Here is a 22,275-nt window from a genome sequence, read left to right as displayed (position 1 = left end):
GAAGCGATAATTCCTTGTACACAGGAAAAACGGGAATAAATGCCATTGCACCTAGTTTGTGGTCTTGTGGGAGAAGAACTTGGAAAGGGTGCCAAGAGAAGTCTGAGTTGAGAACGTAACCCAAGTTCCACAGAAATCTAGAATTTACATCCCGATTAATATTTAGACTTCAAGCCGTTAACAATGGGTCAGGTTTTGCACAGCGCTCTCAATTTAACTGCAAATAGCTTCAGACTTGGCAAATTAACTGCACACAAAATGACCTCTCTCTCAATCAACTATTGGACTTCTCACTCAATTGTTTGTTTACGGTACAATGTAAGAAGGAAGAAATATCTATGTTTAAAAAAATCAAAAGCAAATCTTTATGTGTTGCTGTACTTCCTAAATGTGAACGATCGGCTTTTATAAATGTAAAACAAAGATAAAATATAAAAAGAGCCAAACAATAAACTGACAGCTCTGTGTTCTATTAACGCAGGCAGACATTGCGAGGTCCATCAGATGATCGGGAACTACATGTGGGACCCCAGCACCAACAAGTCATTTGACATCGGCGTCAACAGAGACAGCCTGATGCCTCTCTGGTGGAATGGGTCAGAACCTCTTTGGATCACTCTGATTAAGGCCAAAAGGAAGGTCTACATGTACTACTGGCCAGGTGAGTATATCCAGGCCGCTCCAACTTTCCAAATCTCTAAACACTATGGAGTCTCTAAGGACGAAGGATGTAGATGTATCTGAAGACCAAGCCAGGATTTGGAAAATGGGATCTTTATTCAAGAAATATCTCTTATGGGCATGTTATTAAAAATTTTGCTTTGAACTTCCTGACATCAGACCAGACACAATATTATTTCCTGATTTCTTTGGTTCAGCAATATTGCTGCAGTATGTCATACTTATTCACGTGCAAAGTTTTGGATATACAGGAGAGATAAATTATAGGATCCTTATTTACCTTACAAAAGAATTTGGCATACCATTTCTATAGATTGTGAGCTCCCCTACACAATATTGAGAAGAAGATTCGAAGCACTTACAATTTTCTGGTAGTGCATTAAATTAAGTCCTCTGGCATTAATATTCCTCCTGTACATCATAGATCAATGAGAAAGTAAATACTTCATTTACTGCAATGATGTAAGTAATAACGCCAACTGCCCTGACTGCCGTGAGAAGTCTTCAGGATACTCTCATCTTAGCAGTTGAAAGTCTTTTATTAAGGGCAAGAAAATTCAGTGCTAACAAAATAATCAACTTACCATTGTCTTCCTGTTGGTAGGATTCGTTCTTAGGTAAGCGATTTTCCCATGCACATAGCTGTAGACACTTTCCCCCTAATTCTTAGTGATGTGATACTTGTGATTGCCATCAGGGGAGAAGATATCAGGGGAGATCCAGAAGAAACGAAGGGATAAATAGGAAGAAACAGCTGACAGGTTCTCATTGGCCTGGGCGGGAGGGCAGCCGTAGCCCGAGAGAATTGTGAGAACATGGTGAGTTGTAGGGGACCGTGGCAGGCGGGGATGAGAGAGAGTGGAAAGGAGGATGAGTAAGCCAAGGCTGAATCACTGATAGCCCACACTAAGGGTGTGGGCTTTCAGCAGGAGTTTGAAGGATGCTGGTTGGAGGAGGTCACGTAGAGAGCTGCTCAGGGCACTCAAGTCTACACCAGCTCTTGGAGGCGCATAAAGCACAGACAGATGGAGACCATGGAAAGTCATGCTGTGGTGAGTGCCCTGAAAGCTGCCACAGAGCAGAGCCTGGCATCCGTAGGTGAACCTGCAAAGGCCAAAGCAGGCTGCATTAATTTAAAACTGGGCAGAAGAACAGACAGACGCAGGCTAGCTCTGCTGGCAGATATAGTTTCAGGGGGAGTGCTAGAATTTCTTCAGAAGACACCTGGGATTCTGCCTGTAGCAGCTACCTCGGCTGACATGATAAGAAACTTTCAAGCAAAGAACTCTGTTGCCTTAAATGGAGACTCAGTTTTAGCAGGGAGTTGGACATGAGATCAAGGAAACAAAACAGTGTATCAGCCAAGATGATCAGACTTGCTAGAGGAGCCAAGCTCATGGTTCGGGCAGATGATATGAGGTCTAAAGCCAAACGATGTGCTGCATTTTGAGGTTATTCTCGGAAATCATTATCAGCAAATACAAAGGCCCACATGCATAGGCATAGGAGTGGGAACATATTGGATACGCTGCCTCAGGAACTACCTGAAAACAAATCTAAGGACCATCAAATGAATATTGCCCCAATGCCATAGGGCCGCCTTCCATGATATCGGATTAACTTAACTTTCAATGTCTTGGAGCTTGAGCTCTTCATGCTCTAAAGTTCTTCCCCATAATCTTTCCCCAGCTCCCCACATGCCTCCTCCACATACGATCTCCTGCTGATGGCCTTTCGCATAACCATGGATGCCAATGCTCATGGAAAGATGCGGGGAGACTGTAAAGGGAGGCAGTCGCCATATTTCAGACTTTTCTCTGCAGTGCAATTACAGAGCATTATTCTTTATCTCATCCTGGAGAATCTGGCTCCTTAATTATAATAAACAACTTGAATTTATATATCACCAAGTGTCTTAAAAATCTCAAAGCTAATTTGCATGTAAAATATCGTGTTGTTTCTTCAAAACAGCTCCTCAAGGGCAAGAAAGGGCCAGTCGCTTCCTTTGATTCACAGTTCAACAGCTAATGCGACATGAAGCCTTAAAATCAGCTTATAGTGTTAACTATCAGGAAGAAAGAAGCTAAAAAGATAGCCTCCTAGAATTTCCTCAGTGACCTAAATGAAGATTAGTCAAAGATCTGGCCGTGTCGAAGTCTTGATAGGAATTGGATGAAAAGTCTCTTGTTTCTTAGACACTGTCCAGTCCTTCTAAACCGGATACACAAATAAAGCCCGGCCCAGCCGAGAGTGCTCCGGCACCTCCCATTCTCATTGGTTGACAGCTAAGGGTTTAAGGGTCACTGCTTTCTTTTCTCCCATCACCTTAGTCCCCTCCAGCCACAGCTAATAGCCCAGCGAGTGTTCGTTTGTCTCAACAAGATTAAGTGAAGTGCAGTGGCATTTCTTCTAAACATGACTTGATTTTATTTTTCTTCTCAAATCCTCCTCTTCCTTCTCCACTCCCCACAGGACATTGTACAGACTCTCGATGAGGCCTGGAAAATCTTCACTGCTCCAGTGATCTGTGTTATGACACGTTGAGTCTCGCCATTAAGTCAATATTTAGAAGTGCAATTTAGAAATGGCAGGAGTTCAAGTCTTCCTGTCAGGTAGATAAAGCAGCAGACTGAAAAATTGATCAGTGGTGAAGCGTCCAAAATACCACACCTCAAGTTTTGAGAAATTTAATATTGTAAACAGACCCTTTATTACCCCACCCAATGGTGTCATTGAGCTGTGCAGGGAGAAATGTGTCTCAGGAAATTATCCCAGGCCCTAAATAGAGTATTTTGCGGGGGAATGTCCAAAAATAAACCAGGAACTGCATAACTAGTACCTAGTAGTGTTCTCCAAAGGACAAGAGCTGAATGTGTGTCCTTCACCGATTTCATCCCTTACCCTATCCCTCTGGTTTGGGGTCAAAGGAACTTTATTGAGGGGGAAAAGGAAGAGGCTCCAATATTCACTTCATACTGAGAGTAACCCAAAGCAGAGAAGGATACCTTCTTCAGACAATCAGTGCTACTTCACACAGTGGTAGCAGTTTTTAATTTTATTCTTATGGCTATCATGATATATAAAAAAGGAACAAAAAATAGCAACCTTTAGGAGGCTGTGGTTAAAAGTCTTCAGAATAAGTGTTTGAAGATTCTAAGTTCTACATCTTTCATGATGCATCTTAGTCTTAACTCCCTACCGCCAAGCAGTCAGGAGGATTGGGAGCAACCATGGCTTTGGATGATGTTGTGTGTGGGTCTGGGCTCTTCTATTGGCCTCTTCCTGTCCTGCACAGATGTTCAGGCAAATAAGACACCTCCTATGTGGGAAAAGACACATTTCTACCTGGCTTCCCCTCCTCCACTTTCCAGAGGTGGGCTGGGCACAAGGTTAATGGTGGGTATCTGACTCAGCTCCTATCAAGTTTTGGTTGTTACAATTAAGGTGATTACTTCTAAGTCAGGAGGCATATATTAGCTATTGATCAAGAATTGTAGATCGTTCATAACATCTTCTCCTTTACTGAGTGGTGGGTCTCTGACAACTTTCAGCTGGGCTGAACTTAGATGCATACACTCAGGCAAAGGGAAAATTAGGAGCCCAGCATCAATCATGACAATGTGTAAGTTAAATTACGGCTAATTCTTTGACTCTATGTATGTGATTTCAAACACCTGGATAAACGCTGAAACTTTTTTTCAGGCAAATATTTGACATTGCAAATAAAAGGGATCCAGATTTTCACTATATTTTCCAATAATATCACCAATTTAGTATTAGAGTTTAAGATGTATGTAACTTTAAAACTGGAAGAGGTCTTAGTCAGTATGTAGTTGGCTGGTTCGTACACTTGTAAATCAAACCTGTGGATTTCCTTTCCAGAAAAAACACACCCATACATAATACACTCACAATTTTGCCACAATTATGGCAAATCTGTTTTTTCATAAGAGACTGCAGTGATGAAGACTGCCAAATGGTCTTTGACGTGGCAACACATATATATCTACAATATCTAACTGATTTGATTTTTTTAATGTGATGGAAATATGTGTTAAAAACTCACTAAAGTATCAAATGAACCCCAAGATTCTGTAATTAATGTCTGGCAAGAGTACACTTGGGTCAAAATTCTCTCAGACTCTTTGGGCTGAACTCACCTTGAGTCATTTCCTTTGTCAGTAGTAACTTTGGTAAAATCTGTATCGCTGCCATTGTCTGTCTGTGTCAGCAAGAAAAAGATTACAAATTCATGTTTCAAGTTTGAAGTTGTCTCAAAGAAGCGATCTTCAAAAGCATTCTGCAGGATTTCTAGGCATCAACCACTTCTGCTGCAGAGAAACTGAGGAGGCCTCTCTGGACCACCACCTGTGGAAGCAATCCCTCCAGCGTTCGAAAGTCTTCACAGCTGTCCAGCCACGTCCTACCACCTTCTACAGGATGTTGTCTTGGCCAAAGAGCTCACAGTTTCAGCAGCAACCACTCTGGTAATTAGAAAGCCTTAAAGAGAAATCCAGGGATGAACTTCCATTCTTCATGAATTATGGCAAATCTGTTTTTTCATAAAACATCTAAAAGGGTATGACTCAAGGCCCAGGAATAGGCTCTCAGGAGACAACTATGAGCAAAACCAAATACAGGCTCTTCTCACATCCCTTCCCAGCCCTGAGAATTTACCATCCAGGCAAGGAGACAGATGATAATCTGACACTAGCCCAAATAAATGTAAAGTACACTTGTTAAAAGCATAATAATGAAAAGCATGTTGCATTATGATATCATTTAATAAGGTGACATCTTATAGGGTGATATCATCTGAGAGGGTGACATGAGTTAACACCTGAGAGGGTGGGTAAGGTGGAGGAATAGAAGTGGAAGAGTTGATAGGAATGAGGGGACAATATGTGTTCGTGTTGTGCAATAGATGGGGGAAACACGGAAATTTCAAGAAACTGAGAGGGGAGGATAGATGTGGTGTGGATGAGATGGAGAGAAACCCAGGCCGGGCCAGTCTCTATGGCTCAAGCTGAAGAATTTATCCTTATCCGAAGAGGAATAATAAGTCATTGGAAGGTTTTAAGATGGAGGGTGACAGTATCATACTTACATTTTGCCAAGATTACTCCAGCTTCAACATGCGGAATGGAATGTAGGCATCCATAGTGCATGGACAAGGGTTGGCCGACCGGTCAGGAAGTTACTGAGTGGACCTAGTAAAGAAGGGAGAACAGCTTGGCCTAGGGTAATAGAAGTCGTAAGAAATAGATGGATTGTGAACATATTTAGAAATTAAAATTGCCATGACTTGGTGATGAACTGGATTTGGGATTAAGAGATTGAGCCAAGGCCGGGGAGGGTCTTGTGCTGCTGTTGCACAACTGGCCTTCCCAGGTTTGCCAGGAACTCCCCAGAGCATAGCAGGGGGCCGGGGGGGATGTAGAGGGAGGGTCCTGACTAAGCAAAGAAAGGGGACCAAAGTTGGTACTTCTTGTATTAAATCGATCCTTAGTAGAGAACGAGAGAATGCCGGAAACTTGGCTTTTGATGGCTGAGCATGGCTTTGCATCCATTCCTTCTAGACCTGTGCCGCAGTCTTGGTTGTTGCTGAATACCTCCTAGTCCGTCAGTGGACAAATGGGCTCAGGTGCCTCTGCCGTGCCTTTCCCAGCTGGGGTGATGGGCTGCTGGCTGTCTGGTCCAGCATGCGTCAGAGGGATTTCCGCTGCGTTAGGATGCAAAGGTGCACTTTCACCCGCCAGAGCCCTCTGTGTGCAGACAGCTCTGCCCCTCCTGTTCTCCCTGCTGTGTTTCCAGCACGTCACTGGATCGCTTGGGGGAACCTGAGAGAAATGTAAAGAAAAGAACCAGAATGTGGCTTCTAAACCAATTCAGCCACTTTCTTGGTGGGCACAGTCACTTAATTTCTCTGTGCTCCAGTTTCATTATTTGTCCAGCAGGGATGACCATGTGTACCTCTTAGGCTTGCTGGGCATGTGAAATGAGATAAGATATGTAGAGTATTTGATCAGAGTATATGTTCAACCTAGCCCGAGTTCCCAGATTCTAAAATAGGAACTTCAGCTTGTGCCCATTGTCATGAGTCACACAGGGTGAGCGCTCTGACCAAGGTCACTCTTAACCAAATATAGAATTCTTGAATGCACATGAAGAATTCAAACATATAATTGCAGCAACGACCTCAGAGTGAAACAAAAGCCCTATTTTTAAGTTGCCAGGAGGATTCTGGGACAGACCACCAGGGCCAGTAAGGAACTGGAGAACAGAGTTCCCAGGAAAACAGTAGAGAGAAGGCGCTGGCCGCTGGGCCACTGGAGAAGGGAAGGAGGACAGAGGCTGGCTTTTTGGTGTCTCAGGGGTGGGGGATAGAAGCCATGGACAGGGTCAGCCATACCCATGATCACTTGCAGAGGGAGAGCTTAACGGGGCAGCATGGCCACTGGACTGGCCCCTGGCTGTTGCCCAGGGATTTCAGCGAAGTCGCTTTGCAGGGCCCACATGTTCCTGGGAGTGGCTCAGAACCACCTCACAGGTCAGAGAGACCAAGGTCCCCCTAGACACATGGGGGAAAGGGACGTTTGTAAGACTTGGAGATCACAGTCCCTGGGTAGGTCTAGCAAATGACTTTAGGGCTGAGCTCTGCAGTAAAGGGCTTTTCAGTTTCTAGCATCCTGAGTTGGCCCAGTCTGTTGTGATCCAAATACCAGGGAGCCGCCTGCTCAGAGAAGAAGGCTTTGGTCGGGAATATTATGTGGTGCAGAGGTCAAGATGGCTTCCTGTGGGGGTAGCATGATGTCACTGCAGTCACGTAATTGTTTGCAAGATTTAGATGATTTTGAAGCTTGTGCTTCAGCTCTGATAGCGTATATAAGGGGGCCTCCAGGGGTGTAATTCCAATAGCGGTCATTCATTCTTCACCTGGACTCACCTGAGAAGAGGGCAGGCTCTGACTCTGGGCCAGAGATTTTTCTCCTTCTAAAGCTAACTAGCAGATACAGAGATTAAAACCCCACCCTTGGCTTCACTATGTCTTGCTGTAGTGTCACCACCGCCTTCCTAAAGTGGAGATGCAGCCGGGGTTGGCCATGTAGTCCTTCTCACCCTTGTTTCCTGTTAGTCACTTCTGATGCCCAGTGAGTCGTTTGCAGTTGAGTTTTTGGAATCCACTCTAATGGATGAGTTGCTTCTCATCTCACTTGTCTCCCGGGCTTGCTCTCTCCCCTGCACACAAGGCCAGTCTTCAGTGGAGTCTTGAGCTCAGGCCAGCTCACCGCCCTCTCTCTACATCAGAACAGAGGTGTTGCCAGAGGTCTCCCAGCCCTGTGGGCCAGCCAACCCTGGGGAAAGGTCTCTGAGATCAAAGACCCCACTTTCCCCAAGGACTTGTTCCCACAAGCTCCTGTGCCTCAGATGCATTTTGCTGGAAAAGGTTATATGTTTCTAAGTGAGTTAATTGGCTTAGCTGTTTTAATAAGCTCTCTTGAGACATATATTCAATGGTACACCTGCCTCATATCACATAAAATGCAGCTCACAGGGGTTATTGTTACAAGATGTGTCAAAGTTGGCAAGTGGAGCTGCACTTGGAAGGTGAGATCTGTGCTCCAGGAAGTTGGAGAAATGTGATTTTTATGGACTCAAGTTGGTGGTCCTTGGAGAGAGCTGCCAGGAAGGAAGAGTCATACAGGATAGTAGTGTGCGTAGTGGGGACGTGCGGGAGAGTGCCGGTTACTGGCCGACAGGGAGACCTTGGGACAATCATTCCTCCCATTGAGGCCTTTGTTTTCTCAGCTGGAAAATAAAGGTGTTGGATGTAAGGCTGTCGTGAAGGGCCGTGAAAGCTGTGAGTTGTGCCAGGACGTCACATCCGTGGCTATTGCTCACGTTGTAGACATCGTAGGTTTGCATATTTATTTCAACCATATTTTGGCCTACGACAGTTAAGTGTTGTGACAAAATATGTATAGTAAGATAATTTTCTGATGGTGGAAGTTAAATGTTTTGAAAAAGAAATGTCCCCCCCCACCCCCCTCCCCATTTTTCTTCACACAAAGGTGCCTGGGCTTAGTGGTGGCCCTCTTCGGGTGTTCTTGAGTTCCTTCTAAGTCTGTATTTTCTACTCAGGATACATTTATTAGGTTATAGAAGAGGATACTCGCCCAGCCTGAGATGGGAATATCTATCAGGAGGGTGAACTCTAGACAGAGATAAGATGAGGTCCTGAAAAATGAACCCTAATTAAAGGCAATTCCCTTCAAATTTCCTTGGGAACAGTGAGGAAACAAGATGGAGTAAAGCCAAAACATGCCCTCAAAGTGGTCGTGAATCCAGAATCTTACTCCAAAGTTTCTGTTTGATCTTTGAAACTGCGAGATCCAGACCTTTGCCTTTGTTTCCTCACAGATGCCTGTGCAGAGGTTCAGACACCTCTGCTTTCCTCAGGCATGTTGGAGTGACCTGAAATGACCTCAGTTAATCAGATTCCATGCTCCCTCGGAAGCCTGGAGGCAGCAGACCAGAGGTTGAGCAATGTGCCCACATCCACAGACTGTACCTGTGGCATATCCAGAAAGGAGCCCACAGACTTTTGAGTAGGGAACTGTCTCGTGGGATCCACACAACACCCTGCTGCAGTCTGCCGATTTCCACCAGATAAAGACTAAAGAAAACAAAACAAAGCACCCACACTAATTCACCTAGGAAAATTAGCCTTGCTCCCTCAAAAATGACCAATTTTACTACTTCCAAGTTCCATTGCATTGTGGCTGTCATTTCTTGCTGGCTGTTTACCTTGTCAGTCATTTATTCTTTCTGGGTTATAAGATTAGCGGTAAGGTGACTGTTTTTGCCTTTTGAGACTTCATCAAGGAGAGACCATTTAAGACAGAGAGAGCAGAAGGGTTGCACTTCCTCAGTTTCTGTCTACGTAGGTACTAGTCTAATCCTTTCTTGGGGACACACTGGGGTTTAAGCTTCTATTCAAAGTAACCATGTCTGCAGGACTCACATTCAGAGCATATCTGATTGGATGAGGTACAATCTTCTCACCCCAACCTCTGGCTATCTGACTATCTGAATAGATAGTAAATGACAATGCCCCATTTGCTCTGCTATGAAGGTTCTTCTCTCTGATCCGCTTACAGAACTTCAGCTGTGGACAACCCTAGGGAGAATAAACCCTACCACTGTCAGTCACATTTAGTTTCAACTCACCACACAACTTTAGGTCCAGCTGCTTTCTGAATATTACTGTTTCCATAAAGTGGAGCTACTGCTGCTTAGTTTTCTATTTCAGGGGGCTTCAAACTGGCCTCCCAAGGGTCACCAAGAGAAAATTGGTTTTAAGGGAATAGATACTAGGATATGTATTGTAAAAATTGTCCTGACTAAAAACATACCCTTTTCCTACTTTGCATAAGAAAGAAATACCCATCACCATCGAGAACCTTACTGAGGTGCATCACCCCAGTTCATGAAAACCTCCAGGCACCAAACAAAAGGACAGTTCAAAATATTGGTGTAGGTGTTGAGAAAGTGAATGCACCTAGTGATAAAAATAACTTTTAAAAATTCAAATATTGTCTAATCTTTGCTTTTAAATTATTTAAGAAAAACTTAATTGAGTTGTCAGCTAAAACATTATTTAAAAATTTATGATAATAGATCATTATGTGAATGTTGGCATTCAAAGAAGCACTTCAAAGAATCAAATGACATTGGTACAATAAGCCACTTCTATTTCCATCTACTTATTTATGTGAACAACTTTCTTAACACTCACATTTAACATATAAGAATAGAATGGATTCTGAATGTGTCTCATTCTAGAGTTCAATCATATTCACCCATGGACATATGAATTAATTTTCAAAAGGCATTCCTATTCCTTTCATTAGGAGATGTATTTCTAGTGAAATGTAACTTTTTTATGTTTGATGATTATTTATTGAAATTTGAGGTTCCACTTGGTACACTAATGGCTTAGTTGTTTTGAAACAACTCTTTTCTCCACAACGACAAGAAAATTTGATGAACTGTGTATGTGTGATGAATCAGAGACATACCAAGACCTAGAGAAAGAGGTATATCTAGCAATTGGTACCATGTCTTCCCTGCAGTCAAAAGCAGCAGTTGAGCGGCTAAGACTAAACTGAGCTTTTGACAGAATCACAGGAGGGAAAAATAACAAAAATTGGAGTTCACATCTCACAGTGAGAATAGATCTAGTAAGCATCCTAGGCTTTCGATTGAACAATAAAGGGCAAGAAATGCTCTAGAATAAGAATGAGAGAGAAATAGACAAGGAGCGAAGACTTCTTGAGGACTGAAGCTTTCATAAAGACAAAGTTGAGCTTCAAATAATCTTAATCTTTGACTAAATCCACTCTGGATCAAGACGGTCTGCCTGGAACCTATGTGCCCATCAGAAGCGAAAGCATATATTCCTTGGAAGAAGAGAACATACGCAGTGTCAAATGATATAGATAATTTTACATACTCAATATGCAGCATTCAATTATAAAAAATAACCAGAATATAGGAAAACAAGACTTGACTGAAAAATCAAGAGTGAAAAAGCAGCCGACACAGGCTCAAACCCATAGGTGATTCAGATATCAGGCATGGACTTTACCCCATTTTCCGTTTAGACAAAAAAGTGCAGCTCACAGCCAGTGTTAATTTAATTTTATATAAACACGCTTTTTGAGGCTGAGGCAAATCTGACTGGTTTTCAATGTGAAAATAAAATATAAAAACTGTTCTTGGAGTTATCTGTAAACAGAATTTGTCTCTAATCTTAATGTAACAGAAATGCATACATAAATTGTAGTCATCAAGAGAATCTTGGGCTAACACCTGTTCGAGAACAATGTTAACATCATGCATAGGAATGTTATGTTTTCTAGGATTTGACATTTTCAGTGATCAAGAATTACCATATTTTATAAATGGAAATACCACTACTAAAAACAGAACGCTTTAAATAGAACGATGTTATTTGTTTCCAAAGACTATCAATACACTAGAACGATGCAAAAATAATAATAAAAATGAGATAGTTTGTGACAAACTTTGGGAATAAGGTTAGGACTGTAATCTGTGAGTTATCTTGGGTTAAATGCTGCAGCGGCAAACACCGCTGGTGAATATTCTTGAGGCAAATGGGATATGGGTTAAGAGAGCCATGACAAAGGAACTAAATGAAAAAAATGGATACTTGCACTAGTAAACAATAATTGTTTTTAAAAAAAGTAAATTCGAGAACTGCAGAAGGCTTATCCAGCTTAAATTTAGAGAGGCAAAAAGGTGAAAAATGTAGAAAAGAGTATAAGAGACATATGAGATGTAGTGAAAAGGCCACAGAAAGAGTAGAGAGAATGAGACAGAAGTAAAATTTGAGAGAGAATGATTCAGAACTTTCGAAAACAGACAAGAGACATCAAATCATAAAATCAAGACGTGCTATGAAACCTAGGAAAGAATACCATGAATTTCAGAACTGCTGAACACCACAGACAATGAGAAAATCATAAAAGCATGCAGAGAAAATTGTTCAAAGGGGCAGTAATAAGACTGACTGCTGACTTTCCAACAGAAATATTGGAATCTGGAAGGACAATGGACTAACATCCTTAAAATGAAAAAAGAAAATAATGATTTACCCAAAATTCTATATCTAGTGAAAATACCCGTCCAAAATAAAAGCAAAAAATGACTTTTTTCTAGAAACAGAAAAAATGAATTTATTGCCAGCAGGTTTAGAGTAAAGGAAATACTACATTCTTCAGGCAGAAGGAAAATGATCACAGATGGTGACATAGGGATAGAGGAAGGAATGAAGAGCAACAGAAAGGGTAAGTTACAGGTAAAAATAATTAATAATAATAGTAATAATCATTTTTGGATTAAAAATGTATACAGCATTAAAATACATGATAACATAAGCACAGAAGTTGGGGGAAATGTAAAATTCAGAGTTAAAGTGTTCAAATATCTTTGCACTGTCTGGGAAGTTATGGAAGTGCAAATTTATAATAGGCTACAATAAACCAATATTTCAATTTTTTATCATCTTCAGGGCACTGTGCCAAGAACAGATCAATTAAAATATATAAATAGCAAGCTAGTAGAAGAAGTGAAATGGAACAAAAACAATAATACATACTCAATCCAAAAGAAATCAAGAAAGAGGAGAAAGTATCCAATGTGTGATGAATACAAGATATATAGTAAGATAGCTGATTAAACACAAAGATATCAATAAATACATGATACATAAAATTTTAAGTTTTTACTAATATCTCAAATATTTCAATTCATCTAAATGATTCTATTTGTATAAAATTAAAAATAGGTTAAACTAATTGACAGTGTTAAAATAGTGTTTACTCTTGGTAGAGTAGTGACTAGAAAGGAGCATGAGAAGGTGCCTATGTGCGAAGATAGTGTTCTGTATCCTGAGCTGAGTGCTGGTTACACAGATACATTCATTTTGTAGGAATTCATTGAATAGTACAATTATGGTTTAGTCACTTTTTTGTGTTTATGCTAAACTTTAATAGAAATATACATTAAAAACAACTATTGTCAGACTGAAAAAAGCAAAGACTAATATATGCTGCTGATAAAAGATGTACGTCAAATGTAAGTAAGCAGAAATGTTGAAAGTAATAGCATTTTTAAAGATACATCACATAAACACTAACCAAGGAGAGCTGGTGCTTCTATACTATCAATTTAGATTCTAAGCCTACAATACTTTTAAGATAAAGACATTTCGTGTTGATTTAAAGTTTAATTTAGCAGGGAAAATGTAACAATTCTAAATTTTAATGCTCCTAATTGTACAACCTCAACATAAATAAAGCAAAATCGAAAGAGCTAAAAGGAGAAATGGGTAAATTCACAATTATAGTAGAGGTTTAAGACATTTTTCTCAGTAACATAAAATAAGAAAACAAAAAAATTAGAAGAATACACAAAATTTACGCAACATAATTAACATATTTACCTAATTGATAATACTAGAACACTGCACACAAAATTTACGCAACATAATTAACATATTTACCTAATTGATAATACTAGAACACTGCACTCAACACTGCTAAATATACATTACTATTCTCAAGTGCATGTGGAACATTTGTCACAAGTGACCATATGTTAGCCATAAAGCATTTCTCAACAAATTGGAAAAGTCTGAAATCATACAGATTTGTTCTCTAACTACATTGTAATTAAATATAATCAATAATAAAAAGAAAATTTTAAATTCCTGTGCATTTGGAAAATAACTAGAGACTTCTAAATAACTCATGGTTCAAAGGAGAAGTAACTATGGAAATTTAGAAAATATCTTAAACTGAGGGATAGTGAAGATAGTACATATGATGTAGTAGAATAACTGGGATGCACGTAAAATCATGCCTAAAAGGAAATTAAGTCACACGTGCAAATATTAGATAAGAAGAATGGCCAAAAATCAAAGATCTGAGTCTCCATCTCAAAAGAAATTAAATTCCACCAAAATAGAAAAGAAAAAAGAAATAACTTCCCTGCTAAGTTAAACTTTAAATAAAGATAAGAGCAGAGATGAACGAAATAGAAACCAAAAACTTACACTACAGATAATTGACAAAACCACATTTGTGCTTGGAAAAAAAAATGTGAAGTGGATGAAATCTTGACAAGGCTTATATAAATAGAGAAGATACAAATAAAAAATAATAAACTGGAAAAGGAGACATCAATTTAGAACCTATAGTCATTAAAAAGCTAGTAAAATAATACTATGAAAAATGTTATGCCAATGCATTTGAAATGTAGATAAAATAGACAAATTTCTGGGGAAAAATTATCAAAACTGACTCCAAAAGTAGAAAACTAGAATACTTCTATATCTATTTTTAAATTAAATCTTAAAAAAAAACCTTCTCTAACAGAATGTCTCAGTATTAGATGCCTCCACAAATAAGTTTTCAAACATTTACGGAAAAAGTAACACCAATCTTACACAAATTTTTTCAGAGAAGGTATAAATGTAAATCACTTTTATTATGAAGTCAGCATAAGCTTGATACCAAAATGTGGCAAGGATATTTATCTCTCCTGTATATCCAAAACTTTGCAAGTGAATAACTATATTCTAAACAAAATATTGTATAGTGTTAGACAGAGGTCTGAAGATATATATATCCAACAGGTGTATCATAATTTTTTGAAAAAAAAATCTTTTATTACTGCTCTAAAGTGTCTCCCTTGTCATAAATCAGGTACTGACTGTGTATTTGTGGATCTGTTTCGAGAATCTCTAACCTTTACCTTTAGTCTCTGTGTCTATTCTCGTAAAAATGCCAGTTTGTGTTCACTTTTGTAGCTTTAAAATAAGTCTATATATCTATCCAACACGGTAAATTTTCTTGTTTTGTTCATCTGACTCGAGATTGCCTTTGCTGTACTTGACTCTTCATTCCCATATAAGTTTTAGAATCAACTTGTCAATTCACACACACGCACATGCTCATGTGTACACACAGTTGGAATTTTGATTGGAGTTACAATTGATATACTTATAATATTAAAGTTTCTAATTCATATATATAATATATTCCTCCACTTTTAATGTATTTTTACATTTCTCTAAATATATTTACACAACCTGTAAAATTCTTAGGTCATTTTTATTAAATTTATTTATTAGGTCATTTTTAATAAATTTATTTATTAATAAATAAATAAATTTATTTATTAAATTTATTTTATTAAATTTATTTCGTAAAAGATAAAAACATATCTTTTATGTTTTTACTCTATTCTAAATGATGTTGGTTTTTAAATTTCATTCTCTAATTTTTTTTCCTACTATGCATAAATACAATAATAACAATTTTATTTTTAATTGTTTTGTTTTTATCCCTGTGCTCCCTGCCATAGCCCCCAACTGGATAGGCCTCCAGTACAATATTGAATAGAAGTTATGGCAGGAGGCATCCTTATCCCACTGCTGAACACATTTTACCGACTATGATATATGTTTTTTGGTAAATATTTTTTATCAGATTAAGGGTAGAGTTTACTAGTTACCCAAGTCGATTCTAATAAATTCTAGTTCAGTTTACTAAGAGCTTTTATTATAAATGGTTTTTGAACTTTATCAAATACTTTTTATGTGTCTATTGAGATGATCGAATGCTTTTTCACCTTTATTTTGTCGCTGTTGTGAATTATACTGATAGATTTTAAAATAGTAAACCTATCTTTTATTCCTATAATAAACCCAATTTGGTTTGCTTATATTATTCTATTTACGTATTAATTTTTGAAAACTGGATATTTACACAATAGCATTTTTGTATCCTAATTCATACATTAGAAGGAAGTAGGAAGTTATCACTAAAAATATGTTTTTGGTTTCTTATTACAGAAATAACAAATATTTTTCTTAGTAAAGTTACATCAATTCAATAAGCAATTATAAGAATATAAAAGTCAGCCACAATCCTTCTGAATCAGCTAGGAATTGTCTGCTGCAAGTAATAGAAAACCTTAGTTAACAGTGAACAGTGGATAAACATACAGAAATTTATTCGTGTCACATAACAAGAAGTACTTTATGTGGTTTACCTGATCACCTATGTCATTTTTAAAACCTAGGCAATTTACAGCCTTCTACTTGTTTTTTGCATATTAACTTTTTACCTTCATGCTCATTGCCTCATGGTTTAGAAATAGCTGCTGCAGGTCCAGGGATCATGTCCTCACAACTTGCATTCCAAACTGGAAAAGTGGGAAAGAGGTAGTGCTAACAATTTCCACTCTAAGCACCTCAGCAAATCAAAATGCCAGTACTGGGTTATATGACTGTTCCTAGCCATAAGGGACCCTGGGGAGGTGAGAAAGCTTTACTCTTTCTACAGTAACAGATAAAGGGAAAAGGAAGTCCCGGATGACTTTGGTTTAGCCAAAGAAAATTTACCAAACCAGCACCCAAATTTTGCCCGTTCTTATAGATTGTTATGTTTATTTCCACTCTTTTTTAGACATAAATGTGCTTTTAAATATTTACAAAAATGAGATCATGCTTTACATACTATTTAGTCACCTTTTTTCACTTGAAATATTATGCCAATAAATACAAATGACATAATTATTTCAATACCTATATGGTATTTCATTATTTGGATGTACCATAATTTAACCATACCTCTATTGCCAAATGTTTAAATTGCTTCCTAATTTTAACTTAAAAGTAACATTTAATAAAGATGCTTGTATATACGACTTTATTTTCTTAGAGTATGCTCCTAGAAGTGATTTGCTAGGCAAAGCATGCATATAATAAAATTGTATGAATATTGCCTAACAACCTCATTCTTAATGGATGAGAGTGACTTAGGACTACACACCTATGTATATGACTTATATTGGTATTTTTCAAACACATATGTTGATCTATAATGGACAGTGAAATCAATTTATGAGTTGCTAATCAGTATTTTAAAAAATACTTAAAACAAAATAGAAGAGAACAAGAAAGTATTAGCATGCATTGCTCATCGTTTGGTGCAACTTTTATTTCCTCTGTGTGTGTTTCTGTACTTGTCATGAAGCGTTATGAGTATTTTGCCAAGTTTTAAAAACATTTCCATAGAGGAAACTCTCATGTATGTTTCTTATTTCTAACACTGATTTCTTACCTCTATTTCTTATTAATTGCCTTGATAAGAAGTGCTATAACAGTAATAAATTACAGTGGTAATGGCATCCCATGAAGTTTTGAAATGCGGAATTTTCACTGTTGTTAATAATTAGCCTGTCAATGATGTTTTCATTTCCTCTTTACATCAAGTTACATAAAAATTTTCTTTTTCATTCATAAGGAGTTGGATTTATTTTTAGTTAACTGTTATGATTAATTCTTAATGTTATTACCTGTGGTCAGATAATATGCACTGTGGCCTATAAAATTTCTGATTTTTGGAAGTTACTGAGTTTTGTTTTTTTTTTGTAGCCAGAATATGATTAGTTTTTCAAGTGTTGTATTTGACAATAGGGGACATTCTATAATATTAATATGCAATTTTCAACATCTATTGAATCCAGTTTACCGATACTAACATTTAAATCCTCCACAGATTTATATAGCTATGTCTTATATATTCTACATTGAAATATCTTATATATCTGTTATTCTTTATCTTTCTACTTACAAAAAAAGTTTGCTGTAAGACAGTATGCCATGTTACACTGGCAGGAGCCTCATACACCTTGTGATTACAGCATCTACTTATTGCATCATTCTCTCTTTTTCTTGATTTAATCTCTTGTTGTTTTGTGCATCATGTCCCCTAAGCATACAAAATCTACTGCTAATGTTGCCAATAAGAGGCCATGTCTAGTGATTGATCTGGAAATGAAATTAAAAGTGTTGAATGACATGAAGGTGGAAAATCAGTCATGGTTATCACTTGCATGTCAGGCATGTCCCATTCGACCATAGCTATGATCTTGAAGAACAAGAACAAAGTGATGGAAACCACTAAAGTGTCTGCTTCATCGAAGTCCTCAAGACTAAAAAAATTTGAGAAGGGCCTATATCAGACATGGAGAAACTTCTAATGACCAGGATCAAAGACCAGACATAGAAATGTATTTCCCTCAGCTCCATGACAATCATGGACAAAGAAAAATATTTGTCTGTGGTGTTGAAAGAAAAGACTGGAGTTGACTACGGTGTTGAATTCATTGCTAGATTTGGGGCTTAAACAATTCAAGAATCGTTATTCACCACATAATGTGAAAATGAGAAGTGAGTCTGCAATTTTCTATGCGAAGGCAGCTGAAGAAATTTTGGACACTCTAGATAAGCTGATTGTAAAGAAAAATTACTTGCCAAAGCAAATATTCAGTGTGGATGAAACCTCCCTATTCTGGAAAGATGCCTCCAAGGACTTTCATCCATAAGGAGGCAAAGTCAATGGCAGTTTTCAAGGCTTTTGAGGACAGGAAAATAGTCTTGCTTGGGGGCAATGTTGCAAGCTACAAACTAAAACCGTCTGTGATCTGGCACAGTGAGAACCTCAAGGCCTTCAAGTTGTCAATAAGCACACACTGCCAGTGTACCACAGGAGCAATGAGAAGTAATGAATGACCCAGCTCCTCTTCCAAGACGCACACCTAAATTACTGTGCCAGTGAAATGAAGGTCCTGTTTAAAGAATAGCATGCCTTTCAAGATTTTACTTATTGTTGATAATGTTCCTGGACATTCTCTTTTTATTGGTGCTCTTCATCCCCTTATCTAAGTGGGTTTTCTCCCTCCAAACACCAGTTCTTGGATCTAACCAATGGATCAAGGAGTTATAGCAGCTTTTAAGGCCTATTACCTGAGGGGGACATTTGCCCAGGCTACCATGCAACTGAGGAAGACATGGAGAAGACATTGATGAAATTCTGAAAAGATTACAACATCTATGACTGTATCAAGAAATTTGCTTGGACTTGAGTTGATGTCATCAAGGGGTGTATGAATGGCATCTGGAAGAACACACGCAAGAGGTTCATCCAAGACTTCAAAGTGTTTGCTGAGGATGAAGAGGTTGCAAAAATCAACAAGGCTGTTGTTGAGATGGCAAGCAACTTTAACCCAGTGTAGATGAGGATGACATTGAGGAGCTCCTAGAGGTGCTTCCTGAGGAGCTGACTAATGAGGAGTTGTTAGAACTGAAACAGGAACACATAACTGAAGAAGAGGTAAGAGAAGAGGAAACTACTGGAGAAGAAAAAAAAGAACCCCTAAGAAAATTCACAATGAAGTGTTTAGCAGAAGCTTTTGCAGACCTCAACAAGCTCCTTCAAAAAGTTTGAAAACATGAACTCCAATGCCAAAAGGTTTTCATTAATACAGAGGAATGTTCATGGTGCATTATCTACTTACAAGCAAATCTATAACCAAAAAAGAAAAAAAAAAAAAAAAAAAAAAAAAAAAAAAAAAAAAAAAAAAAAGAAGAAGAAAAGAAAAGAAAAAGAAACAAACCAAGAAAACCACCATAGACATATTACTAAAAAGAGTGAAACCTCCTCAAGAAGAACCTCAGGCAAGTCCTTCAGGAGATGTTCCAGAAGAAGGCATTATTATCGTAGAAGATGACAGCTCCATGGATGTCATTGCCCTGAAGACCTCGTGGGACAAGATGTAGAAGTGAAAGAATGATATTGATGATCCTGACATTGTATAGGCCTAGGCTAATGTGTGTGCTTGTGTCTTATTTTTTAACAAAAAAAAAAAATTTTTAAAGTAAAAATAAATAAAAAATTCTTAAATAAGACAGTTTATAGAATAATGATATAAAGAAATATTTTTGCACAGCTGTACAATATTTTGTGTTTTATGTTGTGTTATTACAAAAGAATCGGTTTTTAAAATTTTGAGTTTAAAAAGTAAAAAAGTTACAGTAAGCAAGGTCAATTTATTATTAAAGAAAAAAGTTTTTTTAAATAAATCAATTTAGTATAGCCTAAGTGTAAAGTCGACAGTACTGTACAGTAATATCTTAGGCCTTCACATTCACTCACCACCCACTCACTGACTCCCCCAGAGAAACTTCCAGTCTCCATTTATAGTAAGTGTCCTCTACAGGTCTTCCATTTTTTATCTTTTATACCATATCTTTACTGTATCTGTTCTGTGTTTAGATACACAAAAAGCGTTGTGTTACAGTTGCCTATAGTATTCAGTCTAGTAATATGCTGTACAGGCTTGTAACCTAGGAGCAGTAGGCTATACCGTATAGCCTAGATATGCAATAGGCTATTCCATCTAGGTTTGTGTAAGTGCATGATGGGATGTTCTCACAATAACAAAATCATCTAACAACACATTTCTCAAAACATATCCTCATTGTTAAGCAAAGCAAGACTATACTAGCTCTTCCTCACATTTACTCTATAACAATGGGAAGATCTCTTCAACCTTTTGAACTCAGCTTCTCGTGTGTAAAATAAAGGCCCTATCAACTATTTTATAAGATTTGTCAGAATTATACCAAATAGTAGCAGTCAATAACAGATTGTTATTATTATCATTAATCTTTGTACACTACCATCTTTACTTAACATTATTTATATCTGAATACAAAATTATGCACATTATAGATACTCAATTATTTTAATTTTTGAGACATAATTTACATACAATAAAAGATCATAGGAGTATAGTTTGATATATTTTCAAAATCACCTGCACCTGCGTAGCTACCATTCAAATCAAGATATAGAATTTTTCCATAGTCATTTCTCTTTCTAGTCAACCTCTCGCCACCTTAGAGACAAATGCTTTCTGATTTGTATTGTCATAGATTAGCTTTGTCCATTCCCAAGATTCATATAAATGGAACTCTACTCTTTTGTATCGGCCTTCTTTTGTTCAACGTAATGTTTATGAGATTTCACTCCATGCGTGTCATGTATCAAGTTTATTCTTTTTCACTGCTGAGTAGTATTTCATAACACAAACATATCAAGTTGTTTTTTCATTCTCCTGTTTAAGGATATTTGGGTTATTTCCAGTTTGAAGCTGTTATAACTAAGGCTACTATGAACATCCTTGTATGTCTTTTTTGGGCTATGTTTTCATTTCTCTTACGCAAATATCTAGTGGTGAAATCCTGGTTTATAGGGTAGATGTATATTTGACTTTATAAGAAACTGTTGAATAATTTTATGAAGTGACCATTGTTTTACTGTCCCACCAGAAAATGACAAGAGTTCTAGTTGCTCATTTTCACCATCATTTGGTATTTTATAGAAATTTACTTTGACATATAACCATAGCAACTTGCTTATACTTATTGTTGCATGGTATAACCTTTTTTCCATTTCTTTCTTCCTAACCAGTCGAAGTATTTATATTTTTAAAATTTCTCTCTAATTGATAGCATACATTTGGGTCTTAATTTTTTTACCCAGTCTGACCATATCTCTCTTTTAAATAAAGTGGTTAGTCCATTTACATTTGATGTAATTATTGTTATAGTTGGATTTAAGCCTACCATCTTTGTATTATTTTTTTGTCTTAATTGTTTTCATTCCTCTGTTGCTTTTTTCCTATCTTCTTTTCCATTAATTGAGTACTTTTAGAATATTATTATATCTTCTCTTCTGACTTCAGATTTATTTTTTTATAGTTATTCTAGACAAGCATCCTTAACTTATTCATGTCTGACCTTGAAATAATATTATATTACTCCACAAATGATGTTAGAGTTTTTAAATTTTATAATGCCATTTGTCCACATATATGCTCTATACTCTTATCATCTATTTTACTTATACATATGTTGTAAACCCCACGATGCATTATTGTTAATTTTGCTTTACATAATCAATACTATTTTAAAGAAATTTCTTTTATGTTTACTCTTTCTAGTCAGCATTTGTGTCACCTGTGGATCTGATTCTGTTGACTATTTTTCTCTTAATTATGGGGCACATTTCACTGCTTCTTAACATATATCATGATTTTTTATTATATGCTGAACATTGTATAAAAAATAACAGTAGAGAGTATAGCAAA

The 22,275-nt window shown here is 37.5% G+C and overlaps 1 protein-coding gene across 2 annotated transcripts in view; it reads left to right on the top strand.

Moving 5' to 3' along the window:
- ENPP6 (ectonucleotide pyrophosphatase/phosphodiesterase 6) overlaps positions 1 to 22,275 on the top strand; it is a 94,065-nt gene that overhangs the window by 37,469 nt on the left and 34,321 nt on the right. For both annotated transcript variants that reach the window (XM_039882632.1, XM_039882633.1), the window contains exon 2: positions 482 to 661. In XM_039882632.1, the coding sequence (XP_039738566.1) occupies positions 482 to 661 (180 nt within the window). The remainder of the gene's footprint in view (positions 1 to 481; positions 662 to 22,275) is intronic.

The sequence above is a fragment of the Pteropus medius genome, unplaced genomic scaffold, assembly GCF_902729225.1.
Source record: "Pteropus medius unplaced genomic scaffold, Ma_sr-lr_union100, whole genome shotgun sequence".
NCBI classification, from domain to species: Eukaryota; Metazoa; Chordata; class Mammalia; order Chiroptera; family Pteropodidae; genus Pteropus; species Pteropus medius.
This window is presented reverse-complemented; position numbering and strand designations above follow the sequence as displayed.